Here is a 19874-nt window from a genome sequence, read left to right as displayed (position 1 = left end):
TTTAAAAACTATATGGACATAATTTAGATCTTTTATTTAAGATCGTGTAATCAAATAAAATACTAAATTATACCGGAAAAGTCACAATAGTTGTATAGTACTTAATATTAAATTTTGAAATGTAATAATTTAAAACTTTTGTCCATGAAGTATATGGAAAACTACAAAGTGGTATGTAATTCAATATGTTTGTGTAACATTATTCAACAGGTTTAATTCAACTTTATGAAAAAAAAAAAAGTTAATTCAATACGGTGTTGCAATACGTTTGGCCATAGCTGTATATTTATATTGTGAGGGACTGGTTAAAAAAAATGAACAAAATGTGAAATGACAATGTAAACCAACTGAATGGTGAACAAGGAAATCAAATAGAGTAAAGTTTTGAGGATTCAAACTAAAGATGGGTTAATTAATAGTCTTGTAAATGATAATGGTGTATTAGATAAGGGAAATTTAAATTAAATAAGTTCGGGCTAAAATAAATATTATGGGGCAGGAATAATTTATTGGGGCATTAGGACCCTGGGGAGTTTTGAGAGAACACTCCATTTTGGGGAAAGCCGACGTTATCAGGCGCCATCTTAGTAAAGGGCTCCTAAATTGGATCGTTTATGGGATAATGAATGCTAATTGAGAAAATACTAATCAGCTGCGACTGATCATGCTTGTGAATAAAAAAGGCCACCGTTTGTGTGTTCTGTTGGTTGGGGGTTGGAGACAGAGATTGGGTGTGGTGTTTGAACAAAGAAAAACAGGTCAGTTAAAACTAAGAGTTGTTTGGTTGGAGACCGGTAAATGGACTAGCTGTCTGGTGGTTAATCTGGTTAGTGGGAAAAGTTTAGTTCGAGCAATGGAGAAGAGTTAGGCTTCTTGTTTTGGTTTATTTTATTTGGAAATAAATAAACACACAGGCCCTTTCCTTTTTCACGGAAAGCAATTGTGTAAGTGCTTTATTTTCCCACGAGAAGACGGGGCTTGTGAGTGCGGACGCTTGTTACAAGGCAATCCGTCACAATATATAACTCGGTATGCAAAATACATGATAATTCCTATGAAGATCACACATAACACCATCGAATCCCATTGTAAAACTGTAATTTATGACTTGTAGCATTTTGCAAGGCACACTCAGAATGATGCAGCTGAAGGTACTGAGATTGGTGACTTGGGCAGAGCATGCACAGCTAAACCTCTCAGTCATTGTCTTTTGCAAAGGAGACAGACAAGTTCACCGTCTTTCTTTTTTCTCTCTCATTATCTTTTTGCTCTCTTCTCTTCGCCTCTTGTTTACAGGGTTGCGTGGGTCATGGATTTCAAATGTGTCTTCATCTTGAATGGTTGCATCCTTTACTTTTCTGCTTTGCTCGTCAAACTGAAGGACATGGGACATCCTAAAAGACACAAAAAACAACATAAAAGGTTTATCTTGTATAAACAAGACTGCTGGCCAAATACACTATAGGTTTTGGAATAATTTGTATTTTAGTTCCTTGTTAAAAACCACCACCAGCATGATTTCACAAGGGACCACCCCTAAAGTTAATTGGAGCAAGTATTCAAGTGTAAGAAATGCTAGTTTGTTTGCTTTAATTTGGTCAAAATACCAGTTGAAAAGTTGGCAGCAGAACATGCTTAAGTTATAAGATATCAACCGTGGGTCGCAGGGCTTTTTGATTAAAACAAGACTGAAAGATTATTCTTTATTTGATTCATATATGCTTAATCTTCAACAGAACACCTCGTGGAAGATAATAATTAAGGTTAAAATGTTTTGTTTTATTTGTACAGTGATACATCTGTACTGTATTATACCGCAACAGTATACCATTGAAAAACAATAAGCACTCTTGCTGATATGTGAGGTGGACATGTTTCAAAGACAACACTCAAACACCATAAGCTTGTGTTAACATTCAACACGCCCCTAATGAAAAACAGAAATACACATATACAAATTGAACTGAACATAATTGTCACAGAATGGAAAAATATTATTTTTGTAAACCCTTTAACTCATACACTGTTGTGGAGTTCACTGGTCCTTTCCCAAAAGAAAGATTCACTTGAATACATATAATTTAATGAGGTTTAAGCTGCTTAATATTAAAGCTAAAGCAATGCAATACAGCATCAAAGAAACCGACAGTTTCTCTAAACATACTTCCTCTATAAATCCAAAGAGATTGACATTGACAGTTTTGGCACCAGAAGAGGAAATTGTAAGGTTCTGTTATAAATATATTGTATTGTCAACATTAGCAGTCTGGACTATGAATAACTAATCAATAATGAACCTGAAATGACAACCTTACTCAAAACAGGAATTATTTTTGACTGAACATGTACTTTCAACACATTCAATGTTTTCTCTCACAACAGCACAATGTAACCCCTGGGAACTGTATGTCTGGTCAAAGAGCCCTGAGAAACCTATCAGCACAGATTTAAAGCATAGTTGGTTTCTGATTATTGTGATGTGATCCTGTATTTGTTTTTGAAAGACAGTGAAATTTAAAAAATGTTTAGTCTTCTTGTCTTTTACCATGCTTACAATTTACTTTATTGTATTTCTTTAAAATAAAAAATGTAGAATATATTTGAAACATTCTACTTCATAAATCACAAAGCTTGGTGGACTGAAACCACTTCTGATATATATAGTATTAAAATGCTTTACTAAAGTCTATATGCGTGCTTGTTACTGAAATCGTGTCAAGTATTTCAGTGATGTTGGCTCTTAATTTCTACTGGCAATCGTTAAGCTCAATTTATTTCACCTTGACTGAAAAATAACTAAATATGGAAATAGCTCAAACACAGATTTTTGTTTTGAACCTCAAGCAGCAGCTTTATAATATGTATTCTGACTGAATCTTTTTGGAACACAATACAAATTAAAAAATAAATCAGGATACACATATACAAATTGAACGGAACGTAATTGTCACAGAATGGAAAAATATTATTTTTGTAAACCCTTTAAGACTCATACACTGTTGTGGAGTTCACTGGTCCTTTCCCAAAAGAAAGATTCACTTGAAAACATATAATTTAATGAGGTTTAAGCTGCTTAATATTAAAAGCTAAAGCAATGCAATACAGCATCAAAGAAACCGATAGTTTCTCTAAAGAGAAAGAGATGTACAACATATTGAAACGCTGGGCAGCTGGCTCTTTGAGCTTATATATATATGTGTGTGTGTGTGTGTGGCCGGGGTATATTTGGGCTTTTTTTAAGTCGATTATCTATTTCTTTACGTTTCATCAATACATACAATACAATTACAATTTTTCACATTACATACAATTTTTTGTGACTTCACTTTGTTCATAAATACAAATTAAACATTGTCTGTTGTAATGTAAGCTCCCTGGCACTTTCATTCCATCTTCCCTAAATAACACCCAAGTGTATAAAATGTAAATAGCTGGAATGTCTGACTTTCATTTTTCATGTTGTCATCAGTGCAATGCCAAACACATATATTCTATGTCACCAGGGCAACAGACCCCATAACTGGAAAAAATAAATCCTGATATTAGTTTTATGTGGCTAATATTTTTTTCAGATTTTACTACTTCTAACATCATCATCTTGTTCAGTGTGCAGTCAGTGCCACTTAATGTCAACAGCCGCCATATTTATCACGAACAAGACTAGAGCAGACAATAATAGACTACAATCAAAACAAAGATATGGACCATTCTAAAGAAAGTTCACACCAATAACATAATTAAAAACAAAAGTTTTAAAAAATTTAAATTACAAGAATAAAAACAATTACTCACATAAACTGCACAAAGTTGTATTTGTGTTCAGTGGGAGAAACAAGAGAATTTCACCAGATACCTAAAAAAGACCTGGACAAATACCTTTTGAATGTAATATTTTCAGTAAAAATAAAATAAAAATGGGGACGACTTTGAACCAAGTTCTCTCCAAAGCATTCTTTGCAGTGTTGCATAGACATACTGTAACTACGAATGTGCCATTTTCTACAGCAGTGTGTTGCAGTTTACAAAAACAAAAGAAGCTCTCTCAGCCAAACAAAAACAGCTTAAGAAAGAAGGTATAAAACAGAAAATATATAAAATAATAATTAACCTTCAGTAACAGACACTTTGAACATTGAAATAATATGGCTTAGAGTACGACTTCAAACATGTAAGTTCCTGGGAGCACCTAAACAAGTGATCTGTCTACACAACCAAATACACAATGTGCACATACTTCCCTTTTAACTTTGTTATTGAAATACTGTTTTTAATTTGAGACTGAGTAAGCATTCACAAAAGCAGACTACACTGCATTTATAAGAGTGTATTAGCAGGAATATCAGTTTGACCTGCAGATAAAAGCCATTACAGCGTGGGATTTTGTTAAATTCCAGGATGCAGATTTAACAAGCTTGCACTCTTTGGGGCTGCTAACATGCCTACATCAAATTAGTAATAGAGAAATCTGAAAGACAGCAAATCAGCATCAGCACCCATCAGGTAATTTGGTTTTTGCACCAAAGTTTTCTGTCTGTGTAAATGACATGTGGTTGTTTGTTTTACACAGAGCCATTTCATTTGTGCTATTATTTTCTCTCTGTCTTCTAAGACCATTTGGGCTCTCACCATGACACTAGGCTGTCTTGATAGTTCCTCTAGCCGTCTCGGTGCTGTCAGCTAACTGGTTTCATTTTTGTGAACTACAGTTCTTTCTAAACCCTACTGTGCTACCTGCACGTATCAAAATGAGCTGACAGTTCATTCTGCACTGCCGTGACACGCGACTTCAAACCTGAGAGTTTATTTTCTTTACTTTTACAGTGAAACAAAAAAAGGCTGGTTCTTTTAAGAGGTTTTAGACACAGATGGAACAGTTTACACTTCAGGCCCAGGCTTGACTTCCAGTGTCTGACCTGCTGTAGCCTATGCTCTGTCAGGAGGGCTCACAAGTCATTAAACAGCATTTCATTTTCAAACCTCCCACCAGGACTTTCTAGAAGACTTTTGTTCTTCTCCTTCAGTATATGTTACCATCTCCTTCCTGCATTTCATTCTACCTGTTCTCTTTAGACCTTGGCTCTATTTTTATATCTTGAAAGTGCTGTCATGGTCGAGGTCATGTTGTGGTTTAAATGAATCAAATTCTAATTTTGGCTGCCACGCTGTGTTTCAGAGGTTAAGTTACAGATGGGAAGTTTAAATGTTTTTTTTCTCTTCATATTTTCTTCTCTCCAACACACACATATGGCAGACCATAGTGACTCTCGGCCTCTATCAAGAGAAGGATCTGCTTTGAGCAAATGGAGGGGTTTGGGAGTAATTGCAAACCTAAATTGCACACAGGCAGGCCTGCAGACACCCCGCCAGCCACAGGGGTCGCCGATACACAGCGAGTCAAGGATTCCCCAGCCGACCTAAACCCTCCCCGCTCAGGCAGCGCTTGGCCAATTGTGACCGCCCCTTGGGAACTCCCGGCCAGTCGGCAGTGGCATACCCTGGATTCGAACTGGTGATCTCCAAGTTATATGGTGCATCCTGCACTCCAGGTAGAGTGTCTTTACTAGTGAAACACATAATCCAAGTTTTTGGGATTTGGCGAATCTACAAAATCTGTCAAGAAAACTGTGTAACCAGATCTGAGATGCGAGTTAAAAAAACCTGACCTGCCTTTGTGTCCTGAGGTTCTGGAGCCTCTTGACAACCCTACCTGAGAGCTATGAGAAAAAAATTACCGTGATGAGTGAGCTGAATCTCTCTGTGAAATGAAACCCACGTTGATTTAAATGCACCGTGTGTGCAGTATCAAATAGGCTACGAAATAGTTAAAAAAAATATTTTAATAAAACACAGCAGTTGCCAAATAAATCAACTTGTATTGGCACATTACAATAACTAAAGTAAAGTAATTTAATTTACTAAAGCATATTGTTCAACAACGTCTATCTGACAGTTGTAAAGTTACAAAAAAATATATATTTCTGTGCACCGATTATTATTTTTTTCTCTCAGCGTGATCTCTGGAACACGTTTGACAGACAAAGCAACAAAGCACAAAATTCTACAACAGTTTGCTCTTACTATATATTACAGGTTTACTGCAGAATTTTACTTCATGAAAAGTGTGATCGGGTGCTGTTGCATTTGGGGGTATGTTTGCATTCAGCAGCTGCGCGACTGTTTAGTGCGTGCGCCACCAGTAATAGGGAGTTGAGAGCTGCGACAGAGTTCATCAGACGTGTTCTTGTTATTAAATACAACAGTTATGTTCAATATCAGATTTGTGTCTTTTATTTAAACAAGAACTGCACACAATGAAGGGATGTATTAAAATGGATGTGCGTCTGAGTGGATATAGGATTCGGTTCACCGAATCCTAAGTAGCCAGCCGAATCTGAACCCTGCTCAAAAAGTAGGTATACACAGAAACAGGCCATCCCGTAAACAGACATTACCACTGTGTTAAAATATCTACAATACAGATAGTTGTTTATCAAGAACAGGAATGACACCAACTCATTTTACGTGGAACCTACAAAAGCCGATGTGAACCTGATGACTGAGAAGTGAATCCCACTGTCCGTTTGACAATGCACCAACCTGTTTTTAAATACATATTGCAGAAGTGAATGATCTTACTTTTTAACCTTTGTATATTTAGTTTTTATCTATATTTATTCAATAAGCAGGACTAACTTAGCTCTTCATGTTTCTTCTCAAGTTAAGAAAGATTTCAAATCAGGATCCTGTTAATTAGTATAACCTTTTCTTACAAACTGCAGCAAAAAAACAACAAAAAAAAGTCTTCCTCTTCTAAACTGTTTAAAGATGCTGCAGGGTACACTGCCACCAGAGGCTATATGTTTGCAAAGGCATCATGTTTGTCAAAGCATGTTCTTTTCAAAAGCTGCAAGAAACTTCACTGCATTGTCAAAATAGCACACAGTCCCAAAAACTCACATTCTGAAACACTTCAGATCAGAGCTTTACTTGGCTCAATTTTAGCATTAAGAACATGGTTGAAAACTGACTATGACTAGAAGTGTGGAGATTGTCTACCATGGCTATATTAAATGGCATGCTTTGTAGGATATGACTATTCCTATAGTGGTTCAGCCTAGGCCTACAACAACCAAGACAATACCCGTTCTTCAGGATCTCTCCCGAAAGCTTAACTTATTCTTATAAATACATGCTACACAAAACGAAATACACCAACGGCTTGCACATGGACTGCTACGAGTTGAGTTACATAAAATTGGTACACATAGGGCTCTATTTAAGAATCAAAAGATCAGTAAAATTAAAAGTCCAAGGTTGTGGAGTCCCCCCCCCATGTACATTACAAAGACACCAGAGACATGCTCTTAGGGGATGACTGTTTATCTACTGAGACTGTCAAGTGAATGACTGATTCACATTTGTTCACTCTACCGTAACAAAAATAAATGGTAGAAACTGTTTAAAACAGTATCGACACAGTCGAGAGACTGAAATATTGCCTTTTACAATGCTGGTGATTTATTTATAATGAAAGGCTATTCTGTGCTCCACAGCACTACCTGTACCTCCTGTAGATAAACCTAAACTCTATTAACTGGGGTCAGAGACAGACACTGCCATTGTGTAAACTACAGGAAGATTACACAGCTGCTTGTCTTGATTGACAGACAAGACTAAAATGTAGTTGTATAAAGTACATACCATACATGCATGGTTCACTGTACTCATGCACAATACATATACCTGTAGTAACTGACAGTTTATCTACCCCAGTATGATAAACTCTGGGTTCACATTTTACCATTAGGTTAACAATGAATACCTGCACTATTTGGTGTGCACCAAAATTAGGGCTCACTACAATTAAAGGCAAAAAAAGGATTCTAAAAAGTGCACATACTGTATTTGAATGGTTTGAAAAAGAACCCTGTGCACTGTTTCTAACTTTTTTTTTCTGAAACAATGCTGACATTCACTCTTATCATTAGAATTCTGAATACATCTTTTAATGAAAAGTTATTTCATTTTTGCCCCAGGCAAATATTTTTATGTGGGAATTATCCTATACAATAATATCCATTATTTAAAATGTATTAACATTTATAAAAACATACTTACATCATTTTTTTTTTTTAAACAAAAACAATCTCCACTACCCATCATACTAGCAAATAACAGAAAAGGTCAAGCCAACTGTCAGCTTTCTTGGAAGGTTCACAGTCTAACTAGGTTGTATGGAAGTGAAATTGGACGAGTCCGCAGGACCTGCGTGAAATCCACTCAGATGACGGGAAGTTCGGTGGCACATTACTACATAGTAATCACAATCAGAATATACCAGGACCATTGTACCCAAAGGTTCCATTATGCCTCATCTTCACCTTAACTTTTTTTTTGGTTTAATGAGGGAAACAAAATGCTGGTGGATTGGTACTGATTGGAAACACATGAATAATTTAATGACTCCTTGCTCTCCTAGAAGATCCCTGATGTGCCCCACTCCAGTTCTTAACTGAACATGGGATAGCACAGCCTGTTTGTGCATGCAGTCACATGCCAGCAGCAGTAACAAGCTTTTAGGACTAACAGCCCTTTCTAGCCTAATCTATGGGATTTAGAAACTCGACAGAACAACACAGTGCTTAATCTTATGACCTTTTGGCTCATGGTGGTCTAATTATCTTTGATCTTTTTTTGGAATCAGTGCCTGCCCTTTTCCAAATATATGCATTTGCTTGTGTTCAGTGAACGCTACATATCTCTGAAAGTAATGCAGCTAGGAGTCTGTGATTTTGGAGATTATAGCTAGATGGACTAATTCACAAGCCCTGATTATTTTGTATCATTCAGAGATGTTGACCCAGGAGGCATCTGCATTTTTGGTGGAAGAACGGAATCAGCATTTGATTACAAAAGCAAGCTGTCAAAAACAGCAACAGTAACCCTTGACAGAATGGCTAGCTATATGGTAATACAGATCTAAAAAAGCAACAATTCAACAACCATAACATAATTAACATTACAAGTGCACTGGATGAAAACAAATTTCTCATTTACAGTATAATCCACTGACCTCCTGGCAGATAACTTTAAAAAAAAAAAAAAAAAAAAAAAAAAAAAAAATCGCAAGCATAGGCAAGAAACACGAACACCCAGCAATACAAGCAAACAAATGTTGCTGCTCAGCACGCCAGACAAACACTGCACAATCCTCTCAGGCAGCACATTCAAAGCAGTTTCATCATCAAGGGTGTCAAGCAGTAAAAGTGCATAGGCTAAATACTACAGCATGCATTATGCGAATAGTGCTAATAAACAAAGCAAAGTGAGACACTATCCATGCCAAGGCCAAAAATGAAACAGAACAAGGCTATTTCATAATATAAAACATCTTTAGACTATGTGTTAGGTCACGGGAGGTGTGCAATATAATTAACAACTTGCACTTAAAGGCTTACGTACTGCAGGTCAACTTGAAAAAGAAAGGCTAGCACTAGCAACACCTTTAAAGCTCACCTGCACCGATTATTTATATACGTGCAATCATTTGCAATGAAACATGGTTTAAGTATTATTATTAAATAGATGGCAGTATAGGGTTGACACTTGAAGAGAGTAACATGTATTGCTTTGAGGTCAAACTCGGTTAATCACTTAGTTGACCTTACACAGAAGTGGATCCCATACCCATTTAAAATCATGGAATGTTAATCGCTGAACCATAAGTGTATGTGTCACACATGTTCCGAGGTAGTTTTAAAACATGCAAGCTGTATGCCACTCTGCTGTCACTCCCATTCTGCTTGCTATGCTTCCACTTCTTTGTTAGGTGCCCTGTTTAGAGTTTTGAGTTTTTCTTTCTGGATTAAGCATACCACTTACTTTCATGGTATGATATATATATATATATATATATATCTATATATTATATATATATATATATATAATATATATATATATATATATATATATATATATATATATATATATCTATTATATATATATATATATTATATATATAGATATATATTATATATGGATATAATATATATATATATATATATATATATATAATATATATATATACTATATAACGAACACGCTCACGCTTGTTGGTCGAATCTAGCTGGGCTTCTATTTTGCATAGATGCCTGCTGGAACACTGAAGTGCTTAACTGTGAATTAAATTTTAAATTAATCTGCGCATAAAGACATTCTAATCTACAACTAATCTGATAACATAAAAAGCTACTTAAACATACTTTGATGCTGGTCTTGAGACAAGCGAAATCATATGTCTGTGAAAGAACATCATAATGAAGGCTCAATTCGGAGCTACAGGAGAGCAAATCAACAGGAAAGACACAATTGGTCCACAATTCTGTCATCAGCTGGATCCAAACAACACCCTCACTCAAAATCAGCCAATCAAACTGCCAAACCTGTTTCAGTTCTTTCCGCACAAGCCAATCCACTCCCTTCTAGCTTGAATGACGCCCCGCCTCCAACAAGTTTCGAGTCCGACACTATAGTACACAGACTATTCAACATTCCTACAGTTAATTTATCTGGCAATGTCATAATAATAACAAAAACAGTTTTTTCTAACATGTATGTCGTTTTTCTATTCTAACTATGTTAGGGACCATTTTCTTCAGTGGAAGGTTACCCAGCGATCTATCAGAAGTTCAAGGTAAATATAGGTTTTAAAGTTTTTTTTTTTTTTTTTTTAAAGAAAAAATAAAGAAATATATATATCCCCAAATAAGGAATAAACAGAGGTGTTGAAAAGTTTGTTGAATTCAGTAAGCAATTCTCCGAAACAAAGCTTCCTTGTTTCAAGGAAGCGCAGAGGGTAACTACCATTAACTTACCATCCCTTATCATCATCTTCTGCTGCTAATTCCTCAACATCTTCCTCTGGAGTTACTGTGATGGCACTGGACAGTTTGGATTTAAACTGTTCAAGAAGAGCCAGCGTCTAAAGCGTCACAAGTCAAACAATAGTATTTAGTGTCTCGTAAGTTAAAATAAATGTGACATTAATTCAGTAAGCCGAGAAGCATTTCAGCACTTTTGTGCCAAACCATTAGAAAATATAAAATATACTGTGTCCAGTACACAATATAAAACAGGGGGCACCCTACCCCCTGATGTACATACTTGTAAAACATGAGAATACTAAAATAATAATAATAATACAAACATAAACACACATATGTATCTGTCTAATCTATATATTTGTTCTACATTTAAACATACAAAATAGTTGTACTGTACCTGTTGCTCTCTGGTTGTCCCTTTCTTCTTTTTCTGCTTCCTTAGTTCATCATACTTCTTCCTTTCTTCTAAATATTCTGCCATTGCAACATTAGGGGCCTTCTCTTCATCAGGCAGATGCACCAAAAAAAAAAAAAAAGTTGAGTCACCACTGTAAACTTATCAACAACATAACAAAAAACAAAAGTGGTTTCACACAACCAACATAAAAGCCCAACAACTCCATACATGCATTACAAAATAGGAATTGTAACTTGCATGTATAACATTTAAATATTGCTGGAACATTCTTGCAGAGACCTGGACTTGCTTTAAGTCAATGTTGACATCCTTGCAAGATGTGTCCTACAAGTTTAATAAATGCTGCTTTTATTACACTATGTAACACAATTTTTGTTCCTGGGTAGTAAGTGTTACTTCCTAATTGCTTATGCCTCAAAAGTATAGAAAATGGCTATTATTCCCACAAACTTTGCTTTTGTGACCAGGACATTGATATTTCAAAATATCACTATTTCCAATTTCGTTCACATAAAGTCAGAAAAAAACAACATATGAATCCAAATTAACATGTATTTATAATAAAATAATACAAAAATGACTACAAAAGATTTAGATCAATCTTGCAGCTTTTATTCCTAAATACTGTATTCCTTTGAATTTAAAGACGCACTTTTTGAATCATTTTTTGCTTCTCACAAATAGCCGGCATCTACATTCTAGAACATGTTAATTAATGAGTGTATTAAAATCAGCAACAGAAGACTTGACAACCTGAGTACACAAGCAGCAATGTCAAGAAAAGAATAACCAAAATGTTATTGCCTGATCTCAAATCGTCCACAACTTACAGGCAACCATTTTCAAGTGTCATTAGCTTCCTGAGGAATTCAGAGACGCTTTTACAATTTCAACATTTCTAACAAACAGTACCAGCTTGGAGAGATCGGAAATGCTGATCAGACCCCTGTATTTTTCAACATGTCAAGCAATACCACAGTTCACAAATTGGGTGAAAAACAGGTGTGAGTAATCACAACTGGCAATGAGAAGCAGGACATAATTGAAATGCTCTGTGTAATAACAGACGGCCGCAAACTGCCTCCATATGCGTAACTGAGGTTGTATCTTTGTAAATGCATAGTTATTTGATGTTTTATTTTTTCCTCAAATTAAGGGTGGGATATTTGGGCTGCGTCTTAAATTCGAATGTGTTTAAATTCGAATGAATACGGTAGTGTCTACAGACTATTACAGTTTATACACAAAATACTGGTGATAAAACACAAAACCTGGCATTAAATCTGGCCCACATGTGACCGGCCACAAGTCAAGCTAATCTTGGGCACTGTTAACCATCATTTACTGTAACAACATAATGACCCGTTTCATTATGGTGACAATCTGAGGCTGGAATCCAACTGAAAGCATTACAAATATGCTAGAAATCCTGGAAAGTTAGAGTATGTGGCTTGATAGTCAGTGCTGTAACAAACTAAAGGGATTAGATTCCAACTAATCCACATCACCCAATTAATTTAAAAAAAAAATATTGTTTGTACAATATTTTATAAATAAAATAAGTTTATGTCCGATTTCAGTAAACAATGTGCAGTCAGATGTAATGTTTGCATTTCAAGACTGCTTTCTGGGCATACCACAAAGCTCCTAAAAATACTACAAAGTAATAGGTCTAGGAGATAATCACAGGACATGGCCAAACACCTTTAAAGATTAAACTGTAAAATTGGTTCAGTGTCCACAGCTAGGATCAGCACAGCCAATACAGGAACGCTAATGTGCTTCTGCAAATCTCTGAGGTCAGAGAATCTGGTAACGTTCCAGGCACTCAGAGGACTCTGTTCTGTCGTTCACCTCTTTCTGGGTCTTAGCTCATTTTCTTTTGGAGGCTTCGTGCTTAACTCTGATCTGGCCTCTTGAGGTGCACACTAACCCCAGCCATAAACAAACCATGATAAACTGTAAATATGTCAACAATCACAAACACATCATCATCCATTTCCTGGCAAAAACTTGAAATCAGTCTACTTAAGCATTGGTTGGCTAGTAATTAATCAAGGTTTTTCTACAGGGATTTCCATTGTCACTTTCAATTTCTAGTCCCAGGGTATCAAAACCCATTTCTACGAATCTCAAAGGGTCAATTTTCTTAAACAAGAGCTTGTTTTTCTATTTCAGACTTCCCAGAAAACATCCAGATTCCCTAAAAAGCTCTTGAGATTCTAGTCATACATCTTGATGATATGTGCAGTTTGAATATGTAACTGGAGTCTTTATGAAAACTTAAAGTTCAGTTGTACTGTAGAGGTTTTGTTTCTGGGATTTTTTTCAAAACATTATATTGTCTTTCAATTGTGTTTTTTTGTGCTACAGGCAAACAAAGTCATATTCCTCCCTGTATATGATAATTTTGCTTTGTTCCAATGCAGAACAAAGGAGCTTTGTATTTTTTGTTATAGAAATTAGAAGAGTTGTATTTGTACATATAGATAATTTAACTAAATTCATACTGCACTATATAAAATGCAATAAATAAGCAAACAAATACATAGGTACATTAATACATTTTAAACACATACTTTACAAATTATATATACATTTTCTGTAGATCATGCAAAATCATGTATTGACGCTATATATATATATATATATATATATATATATATATATATATATATATATATATATATATATATATATATATATATATATATATAAGAATCTGAAGTGAAGTGTAAGCATAGATTGTCCAAAACTATTACAGTATTGTGTGTACTTGAATAAAGTGTGCACGCATTTATATACAGGGGGAATACAGAAACAAGAAACACAAAACCAAAACAAAATTCTGCCCTTGAACAATGAATTGTACTTTCATTTAATTGTAAGTGGTGCTGTCTCTCTGTACCATTTGTCATTCAAATTATCTCCTATGATATACACTGTTATTAACCATTACATTTAATAAAAAACAAACTTGACTTGAAAATTTCAAACATGCCTATAAATTGAGAAAAATAACCAGATCTTGTTAATTCTCCATTGCCGATAATAAAATGCCAGTCATTTTGGACAGCCCCAAATAGAATCTGAGGTTTTGTTTGACTTTTGATGGAGAATGTTTCTCACGTAGGATCTTGGAAGAATATGCATATAGAACTGGATACACTCAAACAAACTCCCTGGTTGGCAGCCCATAATGTTTTTCCAGGGACTACTGAGAGTTTCAGCTACTTGGCTAACAGTTGAGTTTTGTGGCTTTTCACAGTCACTCACAGACGGACAGACAGATAGACAGACACGCACACATAATGCAACAGTGCAACTTGAGAACGGCTGTGGGGCCAGTTAGCATCCAAACGTACACAACTCTAACTGACTATAACTTTGATTTAATTGAACATCATGTAATCAAAAAAACTACAAAATGATACTGCACAAGTGCACCGGAAGCCATACAAATAGTACAGTATTTTTGTCAGTTTTGGAAAACTACAAAGAGTTACGTACTTCACAACATTAACGTTACATTAGTCAGAAGGTTTCATTCGACTTTATGAAGCAAAATTTGTTAATTGTATAGGATGATGCAAAACTTTTTGCCACAGCTATAAATAAGAACCAAGCTTATCATGACAAACGGTATATTCCACCAGTTCAACATTAGAACCGAAACAACGCTACAAAACGGTTTACTAAAAACATTTCTACATCGGCTCTACAGTACAATGTTGGACCCAGCAAAGTCCGAAAATGGTAGCATACTGGAAATTCAAAACTAGACACTGTTTAAAATCTGGGGCATTATAACTGATGTCCACCTCGAATGTCTACGAAGGTCATTCACGAAACAGAAGTGTTTTGAGAACTATACAGTTGAAAATTTAACCTACATGTCTTCTGAACTAAACACATGGGACAAATCATAGCTAGCCGAGAAAGATATTAAACACAGGAATAACCATCTAAATGTTGTCAAAGCTCATCTGGACCAAAAGAAAACAAAAAAGACTTTTGGTGATCTAAATGACTTCTGTCAGTCCTTTAGTATTATGATATAAAACAACTGTTTTTTCAAAGAGTGGGTCTGCAGTACTGAAAACAATACTAGGGGTTGGTTTCAAAAGCATTGAGGAGGAGTTAAACACTTTATTTTTTTGGTAGTGGCTGTCTCAGTGTTATTTTCCCGTTATTTTGAAAAACAAAATTTCCCGTAGGGTTAAACTTCTAAAACCCCAATCAGAGTTAAACAAGATGTTTTGTTTTGGCTTCTGAAAGGAAACTAATTTGCCCCATTTCAAATATGGGCGAAGATGACTTTTATTGCATTAAACAGAAGGGCGCACCTCAGCTTTTTGGTATGGTCAGAATAGTTGGTAAATGTACTGAAGTCCAACTTTCCAGCTGTCAGCAGTCCTCCATCTTTGTACTAACCCATTGAGCGCTTTCATTTAGAAACGAACACTGCCTACAAAACATACAGGATGCTGAATGATATTACCCTCAGGCATCACGGTGAGCACATTTCTTACCACTCCAGCTGTTGTCACTAAATACTATCTTTGAGTTTGATGGCCATTCTGACAGCATTCCTGCTTTGTCCTGTCACTGAGCTGAAGCAGCTACAAATCAAGCCTTCGATGTTGTGGCAACAAGAGTAAAAACACAGAATTCTTTACCATAAACAGATTTTGCCTGGCCAATCAGGTGGACCTTGTGAAGAAACAAAGCAGTGTTCTTATAGAGAGCCTTGGGCGGTGGCTCTGCAAGCTGTTTTAATAGTTTCATTGGATTAACACAGATGTCAGGTAATTCCACAAATTAGCATTTACATTCACCTAGTCTTCCGGATTGTCCAGTTTGGTACATATTTCAGTCCTGTAGCCTTCTATAGTACAGTAGAGGATGCACTAAAATGACAACCTCAGGGATAGAAATAAGACTTCCATTGCATAGAACTTTGACCCATTCCTAAATGTACTATGTTTCATAAGACACAACTGAGTTTGTTACCTATACATTGGGGCTAATCAAACACACATTTAAACTTATTTGAGTCTTATTTCCATTCCTGCAACCTGGTATTTGTTTCAATACTTTGTATGCATGATACTTTTAAGAGACAAAATGATGAGTGTGTATGATTTCTTTCATTGAAGGTTCATCTCCCGTACTCCTACTCTAACTGTGCAGACTGTTTTTGAAAGCAACCACGCATGCAGAAAGACATATCCAGTATAAAGTGGTATTAAAAAAAAAGTTGCGACATCATTCAGGGTGGGTATAAAATGGACAGTGTTTTTTGTGTTTCTTATTTTTGGCACTTCGTAAAGGCAGTATTGCCAAGAAAGAGAAAATCAGACTAGAGGAACATGCCATAATTTATGTCTTAAAAATTGAAGAGATGTCGGTCTAAAATAATAACTCAGTAGGTACAGATGTCTCTTTTTCAGCTGTTTGGTGAATTCTGAAGAGGCAATTGGCTTTGGGCTCAAAAATAATGTCAGTGTCCTAGAAAGAAATGAGGTCTGTTGGTACTCCATTGGAGAGAAATAATTAGTTTGCTTTTGGGACTGAACTGAAAAATCCTCCCTAATGTCACTGTAGATCAGAATGAAGCTGTACCATGAGACCAAAAGACTGCTGTGTGCCTGTGAAAAGTAATTTATTCACTTTAGATAACAGCACTGAAGAGCACATAAGATAAGAAAAGACACTTCTGCCTAGAAACAAGCACTTTAAACAGTGTGAGAGCTTCATATTTGGCTCTTACTGAAGGATTCCAAGCACCTTTATCTTTAGGCTAAACCCTTTAAAGCTAATTAAATAATCACATTTACATTCTTTCGCTAAATAGCAAGGTGTCACTTAAGTCCCCCAAAAAGTCTTATTATCACCACGTGTATATATTTTAGCCCTAATTCTATAGACAACACAACAGACCTACATACTTGAAGTATGTGTTATAGTAAATTCAAAATGTCAAACGATGCTGGTAACAGGGACAGCAAGCTGAGTTTCAGTATGTCAGTAATTGGTACAAAAACAGAAATACAGTCGGTGTCACTTATTTGGGACACAAATCGGGATTTCTGCTTAAATGGGCCAGAACTCTGGGAGACAGTTATTCCTAATGCTGTTTGTACCATTTAATTGGGTAAGTACTTTCAAATGATGAATGGAGATTGCTTTTCAGAGCAAGGCAGGTTTGTGTAGCGCAGTGCAGCGATTAAGTGATTACACTGTGACCTGCGTAAATTGTGTAAAACACTATTTTAAAAAAATTGATGCGCTTAACATGTATTTATAATGTGGTCATATTTCATTCTTTTTCTTTAAATTTTGAAATTAAAACAATTTCTCTCTTGTAGATGTCGTCAATTATTAATATAAGTGTGACTATGGTCCTCTCAAATGCCTCTCATTTCATCTCATCTCCCAAGGCATCCCGATAAAGCAGCGTTGACTGTACTAGCATACATTTATTCAACTCATAACCACTGGCATACTTAAAATGGGACATCAATGAAATTGTATTGGTGTACATCCTCTAGAATTAACACACATAAATTCAAATGAAACCTGCTGAATAACATTACAAATAACATATGGTATTGAATTACATACCGCTTTGTAGTTTTCCCCATATACTTAACAAAAAACTGACAAAAATGGAAACACGTTAGGTTATTATCATAACTCTGGTTCCCTGAAATAGGAATATTAACCATTACAAACTCTATACCAAAGATTCTCTCTAGAGCATCATGGCACTGCTGAGGCTCCTCCCCGCAACCATAAATAGCAGTCCGGCATTTCAGCAATGTCATTTTCTTTCAAAGACCATGAAGTTAATGGCTATTATTCCTATTGCAGGGAACCAGGACGTTCCCTTTCCCTTTCGAGTAAGAAATATTAACCAAATGGGTGAGTATCCCAAGCTGTTGCAAGGACATGGCATACAACCCAATTGCAAGCTAGTGACCATTTGTGTCACAGTAACGTTCCATACTGAAAAACATAAGATGGACCCACCTCTAATGTTACATTGTGAGGGTAGACTGGGAAGCCGCCCTCAGTACTCTTGTACCAAATCCAGGATTCTGCGGGTCCACTACATTCAGCCGATAGAACCTTGCAAATGTATGGGAGGAAGCTCACACTGCTGCACTGCAGATGTCCTGGAAAGATGCACTGTGGAAGGCCCATGAAGTCACCTGACCCCTGGTGGAATGGCAGATGAGCTTCTCAGATGGGGGCAGATTGGCCAGTTCATACGCAGTCTATACTGTGCCTGCTAACCATTTGGACAGACGCTGTTTATAGAGTTCCTGTCTCTGGGAGTTAGTCCAGTAACAAACAAACAGTTGTTCTGACTGCCTCCAGCATTTAGTTCTCTCCACATGATATGCTAATGCCCGCACTGGGCAAAGTGTATGGAGCTGGCGCTCTCTGTCAGACTGGAAAGGAGGGGAATGGAAAGCCTCCAATTCCACCGACTGATTAACGTGGAAAGCCAAGATGTTCCTTGGCAGGAAAGCTGGGTTAGTATGATAGCTGACCTTCATTCTGGCCTCTGAAAAAAAAGACAAGTTTTCGAAATTAAAAATGCTTGCATTTCATTCACCCGCTTAGCAGAGGTGATTGCAAGCAAGAAACCTCTGCCTTCTCGAATCTCTTGCACAGGAGGCTGACTACCTTGGGATGGAGTCTCCACTATGCACCGATGGGGATCCTCCAAGCAGGTGGACTGCACAGCTATAGCAGGTTCATTTGTGCCCACAGCAGAAGCTTGTGGGCCCCACGGTGGGGACTGGGTGACCGCAAACCACCCTGGTGGTTTATGTAGGAGATCACAGCTGTGTGTCCTACATAAACATGTGTCTTCCTTGAACCTGCTCCAAAAATTCCTGCGGCTCTCCATCACTCCATCCCAACCTGAGTTGGACACGTCTGTCGTGATGACCTCTCTCCCAGTGACACTGCCCAGTGCTACGCCTAGGCATGCATGAGCCAGCCATTTCCACCAGGAAAGCACCTGTAGACAGTGACTTGACACGGTCACGAGCTTGTTGCGGTTCAACACCGGTTGGAAAACTGCAGTTGAACCAGAGCTGCAGATGGCACATATGTGGAAGACCCAGTGGGAGAGTATTGGATGCTGCTGCCATCAAACCCAGAATGCTTTGGAAAACCATTACTGGAAGTGTTCTGCAAAGTTGAAATTGCTTGCTGGCTTGAAACCGCTTTCAGATCTTGTCAATCTGCTCCCTGCCTGCCGAACGTGATCGGTGGGCTTTCTTCCTCCTCGGCTTTGGGAAGGTGAGGGGGACTGTAGAACAACGGCAAAGAACGAGAGGTAGAGCTAGATATAGGGTTCTTCCTAGCTCAACTCCTACTCTTTCTCTGGAAAGGACCATGAGAGGAGGGGCCAACTTCACTGATGGGGCGTGGCAAAGCTGAGCGTCGCGCAGGCGTGAGGGATTGTTCCCTAGAGTGCTACTCGGTTCTTGAGAGTACGTTTCTTGAACGAGGCACAGATATTGCACAACGTGATCTCTGTCAAAGCGTTC

General features: G+C 36.9%; 1 protein-coding gene across 1 annotated transcript in view; it reads right to left on the bottom strand.

The window, feature by feature from the left end:
• Nucleotides 1–258: 258 nt before the first annotated feature.
• LOC121316917 (spliceosome-associated protein CWC27 homolog) overlaps nt 259–19874 on the bottom strand; it is an 88010-nt gene continuing 68394 nt past the window's right edge. Inside the window, 3 exon segments of the mRNA XM_041252293.1 lie at nt 259–1394; nt 10875–10981; nt 11281–11384. Of these exon segments, the coding sequence (XP_041108227.1) occupies nt 1232–1394; nt 10875–10981; nt 11281–11384 (374 nt within the window). The 3' untranslated portion in view covers nt 259–1231.

Source organism: Polyodon spathula, chromosome 1, assembly GCF_017654505.1.
Source record: "Polyodon spathula isolate WHYD16114869_AA chromosome 1, ASM1765450v1, whole genome shotgun sequence".
Taxonomy (NCBI): Eukaryota; Metazoa; Chordata; class Actinopteri; order Acipenseriformes; family Polyodontidae; genus Polyodon; species Polyodon spathula.
This window is presented reverse-complemented; position numbering and strand designations above follow the sequence as displayed.